The sequence below is a fragment of the Cottoperca gobio genome, chromosome 5, assembly GCF_900634415.1.
Source record: "Cottoperca gobio chromosome 5, fCotGob3.1, whole genome shotgun sequence".
Classification (NCBI taxonomy): Eukaryota; Metazoa; Chordata; class Actinopteri; order Perciformes; family Bovichtidae; genus Cottoperca; species Cottoperca gobio.
The window spans coordinates 3,020,001-3,031,892 of record NC_041359.1 but is presented as its reverse complement, the minus strand read 5'-3'; the positions used below and the strand labels follow the sequence as shown (position 1 = coordinate 3,031,892).

The 11,892-nt window shown below is 41.4% G+C and overlaps 1 protein-coding gene across 1 annotated transcript in view; it reads right to left on the bottom strand.

The window, feature by feature from the left end:
* Positions 1–573: 573 nt before the first annotated feature.
* cfap57 (cilia and flagella associated protein 57) overlaps positions 574–11,892 on the bottom strand; it is an 18,791-nt gene continuing 7,472 nt past the window's right edge. The window contains 12 exon segments of the mRNA XM_029432856.1: positions 574–923; positions 1,096–1,239; positions 1,355–1,489; positions 2,185–2,301; positions 2,933–3,076; positions 3,860–4,018; positions 4,140–4,313; positions 4,416–4,606; positions 4,708–4,801; positions 5,495–5,650; positions 5,855–6,016; positions 8,181–8,354. Coding sequence (XP_029288716.1) covers positions 753–923; positions 1,096–1,239; positions 1,355–1,489; positions 2,185–2,301; positions 2,933–3,076; positions 3,860–4,018; positions 4,140–4,313; positions 4,416–4,606; positions 4,708–4,801; positions 5,495–5,650; positions 5,855–6,016; positions 8,181–8,354 — 1,821 coding nt within the window. The 3' untranslated portion in view covers positions 574–752.

Below are 11,892 nucleotides of genomic sequence, written 5' to 3'. Positions count from 1 at the left end.
AGCATGAGATCAACTATGCGCCCCTGTGGCCTTTCCACTGGTTTACTCCCTTCGGTTAAAGCCAGTTATTCTCCAATACACATTATCAGAGAAACTTCCTCTTTTTCCCGTAGTAACACAGTCTATTTGATCTTAGGCTTTTCAAAAATACACACTCTGAAATTTATCTCAGTTACCTTTACACATTCAACCAGGCATAGCAAAAATTTATGAAATCATTTAAATTAGTTTAAACTGGCACCATTAAAAGGCAAAGATAAAAATATACAAAATATCACCATTAAAAGGCTAAAGTAAAGAGATATAAAATATCACCATTAAAAGGCTAAAGTAAAGAGATATAAAATATCACCATTAAAAGGCTAAAGTAAAGAGATATAAAATATCACCATTAAAAGGCTAAAGTAAAGAGATATAAAATATCACCATTAAAAGGCTAAAGTAAAGAGATATAAAATATCACCATTAAAAGGCTAAAGTAAAGAGATAAAATAAAATATCACCATTAAAAGGCTAACGTAAAGAGATATAAAATATCACCATTAAAAGGCTAACGTAAAGAGATATAAAATATCACCATTAAAAGGCTAACGTAAAGAGATATAAAATATCACCATTAAAAGGCTAACGTAAAGAGATATAAAATATCACCATTAAAAGGCTAAAGTAAAGAGATATAAAATATCACCATTGGTGGTGATGTCTCTGCAGTGTTACCACGGCTCCTGGGAGTCTTCTGTTCTTTCTGTTCCTTAGCTGACGTCTTGTTGAGGCTCCTTTTTAGGCCCTTCCTCTGAGTTGGGACGAGACTTGTTGGACTTCTTGAACGTGGCCAGCTGAGCTTTGTGATCTTTAACCTGAGTCCTCACCAGACGCAGCTCCTTACGCAGATCATTGATTTCGGTAATGAGAGTCACATTCTCCTGCGGAGTAACAATCACTGTTAGAATATCACGTCTTCAGTAAAGCTGCTCAGGCTCACATCAAACCAAGAAGGATATACTGGATACCTTTCTCTTTAGACTGTTAGATTGTTTCAATACTTCCAAGATAAATAAGACTTGTCCATGCAATGTTCTCTGCTTTATCATTCACCTTCATGAGCTTGACATAGACCTTCTCATGCTCCTCAGCAGATTTGAGCAGCCTCGTCTTGAGGCTGTCAACAGTCCTCTCCAGGTGATCACGCTGGCGACAGAATGCCCTCTGAATATCTTCGTCCATACCGCTTTTGTCCACCTTGGAAACAGCACACATATTCCCCGCATTTCTTACAGCGTGTAAATTACAACTCCCAATAAGACTGGAATCCAACCTTCTCTAAGGGATGGACTACTCTATATTAACCACTCACCCCATCAGTCAGCGCTACATAGCGGGCATGGATCGTCTGCACACTGTCCTTCAGTTTCTTTGGCTCCTGGATGAAGCCGACACAGTTATGGAGGTCTGTCTTGAGCCGCCGGAGATGTGTCTCCAAGTCTTTCACCTGGCCACAGAGAAGAGATCAGAGGTTCTATCTATGTTCCACCCAGAGATAAATGAAAAGAGTTGCTGTCCAAACTGGAAGCAAAGGGGAACATAAAGTCATTCTAAAGTTAAAGGAATACTTCACCCCCAAAATGATCATTTGTATATCAATTACTACCCGTGTGTTACCTTGAATTATTGAAGAAAACTTAGTTGTTCTTTATTCCTCCAAAGTGATCAAAGAATCCAAAAGCAGAACATTTTTAATGAAGTAAATGGGGGCCGCGTTTAACAAACAGCAACAATTTATAACACTTCTGCATAAACAGTCTCACGCTGCCAGTACTATTTATGTGGAAGTGTTTTAAATAGTCATGTGTTTGTGAAGTAGTGAGCATAGGACTGGTCCCCCCCCCCCCCCCCCCCAAGGAGGCTTCAGTAGTCTGAGTTAGACAAATCAAGTGAGTATCTTCTAAAGTCTTTTTACTGTCCCCCCCCCCCGCTCAGTAAGGAAACCAATGGATCCATCATCATAATGTTCCTGCTTTCACATGTGAAAACGTCTGCATCAACCATCATGGGTATGTTAAGAGATCCTATCGTTTTAAATAGCTGTTACTAGGGGGAAGTAGAATGCTGCATGTGTATCATCATGTAATTATAATAGTTTGTTGCAGCATAGAAAGCCGGTGTTAGTGTTAGTCATGTGCTCACTTTCTGCTTCTCCCTATGCGTCTCCTTGTCTCTGGTCCTCAGTTTGAGCCTCAGCTCAGAGGCCGTGAGCTTCAGCTGAGTGTTGCTCTTGTCGATGTGCACCAGCTCCTCCTCCAGCTGTCACACGGGGGAAACAGCACATCAATGTCCCACTGCAGTCGTAGAGTAGTACTGAGACTTACAGGGAGACTAAAGAGGCTACAGCGGGGATAGCAGGTGTGTTTTACATGTGGACAACACTGGATGTTCCATCGTTATGTTTCCATCAAATGAAAATGAAACTTTAACAGCACATTATGTTTCCATTAGTATCTATGACTTGACTAAGTAAATCAAGATTTAAAAAGAAGACACAATTACTTCTTAATATTCGGAATAATCGGAAAAGATTTGTTCCCGACTGGGAAAACAAGTCTGCAGAAATGTTAGTACACGACTTGGAAACATGGGGAACAAAAGTAGATGTTGGGTTGATGGCTCTGAGCAATAAAATACAACAAATCTTCTTTGTAGCGTCCTTGTTGTTTCAGCATTACAACGTAAAGCTTTATGAACACAACGAAGTCGGAAGAGCGACTTCCCGACTCAAGAAATGGGAACATCCGAGGAGCCTGTGAATGCACCATGCCGGTCAGCGCTCTCCGGGTGTTATTCTAGTTTGAGTAAATATTTGAATGAAACCTGACTTCATTATGTGTTGCAGAACGCTGGAGCTTTTTAACACGTCCTCCATCATCCACACACAGACCTGATGGATCCGCTCCTTCTTCTCTTTGATGTCATCGTGTTGAGGCTCAGTCTGTTTCTTCAACTCGTTCAGCTGGGAATCAAGAACGAACTTCAACTTCTCCAGTTCCTGGTTCTTCTTCTTTAGGCTGGAGATGGTCTTGTCCTGTATGTGTGAACGGACTTTAGTAAAAGAAAGTGTGTTTCTTTCTTTGTTGACTTTATGATGAATAATCTCTAATAGTTGTCATGACTCTGCCGCAGGACATAACCTCCAGACGGACATTTTTCAAAAGGCCTAATATGTCATGTATGTTGAAGCAGGGTTCCTACAAGTTAGGGCACCGTAGACTTTTAGAAACTTGTTTTGAATGCAAAATGGAATGAAATTTGAGACCAATTCGCACAGTTTCCGTGACGTTAATGCGAGAGGCAGTTGGAAAATTATTTAAAAGAAATAGATAATACCAATTATTTTGAGATTCAACAATTCAACGTCAGAAGAATCACTATTAATAAAATCCTACTGCATTTTTAAGCCTTTTGAAATGCTTTGACATTTCTATTTTTGGATTAATGAATACAAAGACGTTTTTAAGCATCTGCCGGAACCCTGTAATATTCTCCCCCTGACCCAAACGCAGTTATGTAAATCTAAATGAAATCTTATTATATCTTATTTGGAGAGCATCTCTATGACCAAAACCTACCATGTTTCATCAGCTGCAGGCCCATGGTCACTCACATACTTATGTCAGGATCTTATGATCCTACTCTTATTTTTTTAATTGTAATATATATATATATATATATATATATATATATATATATATATATATATATATATATATATATATATATATATATATATATATATATATATATATATATATATATATATATATATATATACATATACATATACATATATATATATATATCTCAAAACCTTGTCCTGGTTGGTCTTCTCGTGTCCAGAGATCTGCCGCTTCAGGTTTTCGACGTCGCTCTCCAGGGAGCGGATCAGCCCCAGCAGCCTCTGTTGCTCCTGCTTCTTCCTGTTTATATCTGTGTGCCTGTCGTCGATCTGTCTCTGCAGACTGTATAACTGTGATCACACATCCACCAAACAGGAAGAAGAAACACAAAGAGAAGGAGATTACATGAAGCAGACAGGGAGATGGATGGGAAAGATAAAATAAGAAGCAGATTAAAGGAGCAGTGGTCACCTTTTGTGTCATGATGCCAGTTTCTTCTTTCAGATTCGTGTTGGTCTCTTTCTCGGTGTGCAATTTCTTCTCATACTTGATTTGGATGTCATGGATCATCCTCTCCTCATCCTCCTCTACTTGCTTAGTGATCTCTTTAAACTCACGGACCTGCTGCTGTGCATCCTCCTGACACTGCACAAAATCAAAGTGGAAACAAGAACTTCACTTCGCTGGTTTCATGTGCTCTACTTCATACGACACTATCTGGTGCCTGTGCTGCTCCTCCTGACTGACCTGAACCAGGAGCTGAGTCTTCTCCTGCAGGTTGGCCTCGTAGAGCTGCGTCAGCTCCTTCAATGATTGGACTTTGCTCTCCTCTGCAGCCTTGAGCTGCTTCTCATAGTCTTCCTGCATGCTTTGATATTTATGCTGAAGATCCTGGTGCCTCTCGTGCTCCACAATCAGCTTGTGGTTGTAGGATAGCTCTGTGTGTGTGATTGATAGACAGACAAACAGATGGATCCTTGTAGAAACAAGGTTACACTGTTCCTGCACTGTGCTGACACTGATGCTGTCCTCTTCTTACCGGAGTCCTTCAGCTCTTTTGAGTGTTTCACGGTGACCTCTGCAGAACTCTCCTGGTGCTCACACTCCTGCTTTTCCATCTCTGACTTCATGGCCTATAGGTACAGTATGAATCGAAAATAAAAGGCCTGAAGTTATACAATCCATTCCAAAGGCCAAAGCAACCTCTGCGTTGACTCAATAGCAAAATTCAAATCCTATTCTTTAGAAAGTAATGAAGTGATGTTAATGGTCACAGTCATTAAGGCGAGACACACCAGGAAAAAACCTAATTTCTTTCATGCACTGGTCAATTACGAGAGGTTGGGAGATTTTGCTTCCATAACATCTTTCAGACTAGTGGAAAGAAAACATCCAAAATACACATTGTTGTTTATTTTACTAACATTGTCTATTTGTGTCTGTCGATTTCTACAAAGTTCACTAAAAGTTAGAATGAGATAATGCAACATTTCCATATGTAAACAATAAACTGGTAAACCAAATATAATTGTCTTGTCTGGGGAAGTTTCATGGTGATATCTATCAGTTAGAGTTGTGTTCCCTGTAATGACTTTATTTCTCAGACTCCACTTCAGCAGCTCTTACATTCACCACACTGTCCAGCTTCATTGCTCTCTATATTCGGAATATATAGTGATATCTATTAATTAGAGGTTTTACCTAATTCACCTGGAGTGTGTCCCCTTAATAAAGCCATTGTTTGTGTCTGGTAGACATGTTGACCTTAAACTGAAGCAGTATTGAGTAGATGTGGAGTAGAGCTGTCTGGTAGGTGACCAGCTGACCTGTTGCATTGTTTTCAGAGATTCTATTTGCTGGGTGAACTTGTCAGAAAGCTCCTTCATCTTCTCATTATAGTTCATGTCCTTCAGGCGGAGCTGGTACTCGTTCTCCATCTGCAGCTCCTCCAGACGCATCTTCAGCTCCAGCATGTTCTGGGTCTGCAACACAGACACACAGGAACAAAGGATAGTACACTGAAGTCCAATGTCCCTGTGTTACTGAGCAAATGCTATGTGATTATCATCTTTAAGTATCAACACAATACAGTATACACACACACACACACACACACACACACACACACACACACACACACACACACACACACACACACACACACACACACACACACACACACACACCTTCTCCTTCAGGTCTGACTTAGTGACAAGGATCTCTTCAGTCTGGATGATCTGCCTGTTGCTCTTCAGTCCTCGGCCCTCCTTATCGATGACCTTCCACATCAACAGGCAGCCATCTTCAGACGCAGTCAACAGGAACTGATCGTCCCACGTGATCACCATCTGAGGACATGCAAAGTCGGTTAGTCTCACTTTTTTCTCAGTTACATAGTTTTCTCTGTGGAGAATAATAATAATAAATATAATTTATATAGCGCTTTTCAAGACCTCAAAGCTGCTTTACAATAGTTACCAGTTAGGTGGGGGGGGGGAGGGGTTAGGACGAGAGAAGAAGAGAAAAGGGAAAAATATTGGATTTGGGGGTAGAAAGGAGACCAGCTGAGGTGGATCTGAGGGACCGTGGGGGTTGGTAGGGGGAGATGAGGTCAGTGAGATAGGAGGGGGCTAGGTGGTGGAGGGCTTTGTAAGTGAGGACCAGGAGTTTGTAGTTGATTCGGAGGGAGACAGGTAGCAAGTGGAGTTCTTTGAGGACTGGGGTGATGTGGTGCCAAGATTTGGTGTGTGTGAGGAGTCGGGCGGCGGAGTTCTGGACCAGTTGGAGTCTGTTGATGGAGCTTGCGGTGATGCGTATAGTTAGGGCTGGCTCAGGTTTGCCCTGGATCTGCCCTGGACCTTATAAACCAACTAGAGCATTACGCTCCCAGACTGCAGGGTTACTTGTAGTTCCTAGAGTCTCTAAGAGTACAATGGGAGCCAGAGCCTTCAGCTATCAAGCTCCTCTCCAGTGGAACCAGCTTCCAGTTTGTGTTCGGGAGGCAGACACCCTCTCCACATTTAAGAGTAGGCTAAAGACTTTCATTTTTGATAAAGCTTATAGTTGGGGCTGGCTCAGGTTTGCCCTGGATCAGCCCCTAGTTATGCTGCTATAGGCTTAGACTGCCGGGGGACACCTCCCTGCTCTCCTCCTTCTCTTCCTCTCTCCTCCCCTCCCTCTCTTCTTCTCCCTCTCTATCTGTATGCATTTATGTAAATGTATGTTACTAACTCACCATCCAGGGTATCATCCCCGGAGTGTCTGTCTCTCATGTGGCAGGTTGCCACTGATAAAGTTTACGTCAGGATCATGAATCGTGACATGCGCCTGCTGCCCTGGTCCTGCTGGACACCGGGAAGCCTTATTGACATTTTCCTGGATTCATCCAAACTTTCTATTCTTTTTTCCAACACAACATCATTTCTGTCAAATGTTGTATTTGTACTATGTTGTTTATCCTGTACACACGACATCTATTGCGCATCTGTCCGTCCTGGGAGAGGGATCCCTCCTCAGTTGCTCTCCCTGAGGTTTCTAACATTTTTCCCCCTTTAATTATGGAGTTTCTTTTAGGAAGTTTTTCCTTGTGTGATGCGAGGGTCTAAGTACAGAGGGTGTCGTAACCTGTACAGTCTGTAAAGCACACTGAGACAAATGTATAATTTGTGATATTGGGCTATACAAATAAATTTGATTTGATTTGATGCCATATAGTAGGAGTGAAGGCGTGAATCAGTCTTTCAGCTGCTGTTTGTAGGCTTCTTGGTGGACTGTGAGGGAGGTTTGTTTGGCGAGACGTTCAAAGGTGAAGGTTATTGGCTGCAATCTGCTGTCCCTCCAGGACAGTTTTATTTCAGATATACCGTACATATTTTTTCATAGTAATTTGTCATATTCTAATTGTATTTCCTTTTTTTGTATATTTATTTTATAATAGTTTATATAATATTTGAATATGTGCTCTTATTTTACATTTAAATGATCTTACTGTGTTTATGTATGCACCATTATACACAAAAACAGATTCCTTGTATGTGTAAACCTACTTTGCAATAAACCAAATTCCCATTGTGTTTCTAATAATAATAATAATAATAATAATAATAATAATAATAATAATAATACATTTTAATTGGAGGCGCTTTTCAAGACACCCAAGGACACCGTACAAAATACAAGAGATAAAAACAGCAGGACTTGAAAGAGAGAGCAGACAAACAGAACCAGAGATAATGTGGAGACACAGGAAGAAAGCAAGAAAGAGAAGAGGGGGGAGGACACAGGATGATGGAGACTACAGAGAGTAGGCCAGTTTGAACAGGTGAGTTTTGAGGTGGGACTTGAATGTTGTAATAGCTTCGGACTGTTGGATGTGTGAAGGGACGGAATGCAGTGTAGCAGAAAGCCCTGGCGCCCATGGTGATGAGGCGTGATGTGGCATCAGGGATCATTTCTCACTCCCAAAATATTTCAAATCACATTCAAAATGATGGATTTCTGCCTCAGACCAACCTTAGTGATGGGGCCACAGTGAGCCTGGTACATGGTCCATTCCTTCTGGATAGGTAACGGGTATTTAATGGCTCTGATGGTTCCGCTGGAAGTCCCAGTGAAGACAACCCTACCAGAGTGAGACACTGCCACAGCGGTGTGAGCCACCTCATCAGCAGGAACCTCCCTCAGGACCTTTGGAACCAATTAAATACTCAAAAATATTGAATTAGCTTTTTCTTGAAGGACAAATAAAGTATTGTATTTTATATTTAGTGCAGGGGAATGTGCAAGAAGAAGGTTATGGCCTTTAACTGAATTATTTATATAATACATTCCTTCTTGCTATAGCTGTCACGCGTTCCACCCACTATTGGTTTGTTTTCATTTGGTTTTACCGTGTCAGTAATTCTCTTATCATTTCAGATCCTGGTTCATCCTCACTGCCTGCAATCAACTTATTCCCCTCACCTGGTTTCCACAGCCCATCTCCTCACCTGCTTCTCATTCCCTCATTAGTTCTCTCAGAGGATATATACCAGTTCTCTCCCACTTGTTCCCTGCCAGATTGTCTTGTGTTTTCCTGCCAAGCTCTCCAGCGATCGTCTAGTTTACCTGTTTAGTTTTCCTGACCTGCCCGTTTTGACCCTGCCTGCCTGCCTGCCTGCCTGCCTGTTTCTGGACTCCGATTCTTCTGCCTGCCCCTTACTGGATTTGTTTGCCTTTTGGACTGATTTACCGGTATTTGACCTTGCCTGGATTACTGAGTAAACTGAACCATATTGTATTCTGCCTGTCTCTGTGTCGTGCTTTTGGGTTCAGTTCTGTCGGTTCCAGCGAACCTTACAATAGCAACTTGTTAGCAATGGATGCACTTCCACAGTTGGATAAATTAGTCTTTTTTATTTGCGTCTGTCCGTCCTGGGAGAGGGATCCCTCCTCAGTTGCTCTCCCTGAGGTTTCTTCCATTTTTTTCCCCCTTTAATTTTGGGGTTTCTTTTAGGAAGTTTTTCCTTGTGCGACGCGAGGGTCTAAGGACACAGGGTGTCGTAACCTCTACAGTCTGTAAAGCACACTGAGACAAATGTAAAATTAGTGATATTGGGCTATATAAATACATTTGATTTGTTATATAATAATAGAGTATGATTTATGTAATGTAAGTGTCTGAGACCAACAGTAATTAAGTCATTACCACTGGTTCCAAAACGTCAAAAGTCAACTCCTTCCCTCTTGTCAAAGGTTACATACTGCATTTTCATTAGCCGTGTGACTATCTCAAGAAAACTAACAGTATTACTATATATAAAGATGTATTTAAAATATATATATTCTAAGCCATCAACCTGTCTTTTAGACCCGATTCCAACTAAACTGTTTAAAGAAGTTTTACCCTTAACACCTCATTATTAAATATGATCAACCGGTCTCTATTATCTGGCTACGTGCCACAATCCTTTAAAGTAGCTGTAATAAAACCACTTCTTAAAAAGCCTAGTCTTGATCCAGAGGTTTTAGCCAACTATAAGCCGATATCTAACCTACCCTTTCTCGCTAAGATTCTTGAGAAATGACCTATTGGCATCAGACAAAGGACTTGTCTCTGTTCTTGTCTTGTTAGACCTCAGTGCTGCTTTCGACACTGTTGATCATGACATTCTACTACAGAGACTGGAACATTGTGTTGGCATAAAAGGAACCGTACTAAGCTGGTTCAAGTCCTATTTATCTGAGCGATCTCAATTTGTACTTAACGATAAATCCTCCATGACAGCCAAAGTCAGTCTTGGAGTTCCGCAGGGTTCTGTACTTGGACCGATTCTATTCACCTTATATATGCTTCCTTTGGGCAATATTATAAGGAACCACTCTATAAACTTTCATTGTTATGCGGATGATACCCAATTAAACCAGATGAAACCAATGAATTGGCTAAACTTCAAGCCTTAAGGACATAAAAACTTGGATGTCTAGTAACGTTTTGATGTTAAACACAGACAAAACTGAAGTTATTATACTTGGCCCTAAACGCCTCCGAAACGCATTTTCTAATGACATTAGAAGCTCTGGATGGCATTAATTTCGCCTCCAGCGCCACTGTAAGGAATCTTGGTGTCTTCTTTGATCAGGATCTGTCTTTTAACTCCCACATAAAACAAATCTCAAGGACTGCCTTCTTTCATCTACGTAACATTGCAAAAATAAGATGCATCCTGTCTCAAAATGATGCAGAAAAACTAGTCCATGCATTTGTTACTTCAAAGCTGGATTACTGCAACTCATTGTTATCAGGTTGTCCCAAAAAGTCGCTTAAGACTCTTCAGTTGATCCAAAATGCAGCGGTACGTGTATTGACAAGAACAAGGAAACGTGATCATAATACTCCTGTATTAGCTGCTCTGCACTGGCTCCCGGTAAAATATAGAATTCAAAATCCTTCTCCTGACTTACAAAGCAATTAATGGTCAGGCTCCAGCATATCTTAAAGATCTCATAGTACCTTATAAACCAACTAGAGCATTACGCTCCCAGACTGCAGGGTTACTTGTAGTTCCTAGAGTCTCTAAGAGTACAATGGGAGCCAGAGCCTTCAGCTATCAAGCTCCTCTCCAGTGGAACCAGCTTCCAGTTTGTGTTCGGGAGGCAGACACCCTCTCCACATTTAAGAGTAGGCTAAAGACTTTCATTTTTGATAAAGCTTATAGTTGGGGCTGGCTCAGGTTTGCCCTGGATCAGCCCCTAGTTATGCTGCTATAGGCTTAGACTGCCAGGGGACACCTCCCTGCTCTCTTCCTTCTCTTCCTCTCTCCTCCCCTCCCTCTCTCTTCTTCTCCCTCTATCTGTATGCATTTATGTAAATGTATGTTACTAACTCACCATCCGGGGTATCATCCCCGGAGTGTCTGTCTCTCATGTGGCAGGTTGCCACTGATAAAGTTTACGTCAGGATCATGAATCGTGGCTGCGCCTGCTGACCTGGTCCTGCTGGACACCGGGAAGCCTTTTTGACATTTTCCTGGATTCATCCAAACTTTCTCTTTACACACGACATCTATTGCACGTCTGTCCGTCCTGGGAGAGGGATCCCTCCTCAGTTGCTCTCCCTGAGGTTTCTTCCATTTTTCCCCTTTTAATTATGGAGTTTCTTTTAGGAAGTTTTTCCTTGTGCGATGCGAGGGTCTAAGGACAGAGGGTGTCGTAACCTGTACAGTCTGTAAAGCACACTGAGATAAATGTATAATTTGTGATATTGGGCTATACAAATAAGTTTGATTTGATTTAAAGCAAAAATAAATGTCCAAATGTAAAGAAATATGCTTTTACTTTGTTTCCAAACTTCCAAAAGCCGCTGTAATCAACATTGTTGCATTAACAATAGATCAAATTGTTTGTGTATTGTAAAAGAAATCACTCTACCACAGCTACGCTGATGACACTCCACTGTGTCATCCAGAATGCAGCAGCCCGACTGTTCTTCAATCTATCCAAGTTCTCCCACACTACACCGCTCCCTCACTGAGTGGGACCCAGATTCCCTTAAAATAAAACCGCCTGTTTGCTATCCTGGCTCCAAAATGGTGGAAAGACCTCTCCATTGATGTCAGGACAGCAGACATTCTTCACACCTTCTGTCAGAGACTGAAAATTCACCTGTTTCGACTGCACCTCAGCCAATAATATAATACATCTTATTTCTGTATGTAGCACTTACATTGATTTGGCTAATTTGAAG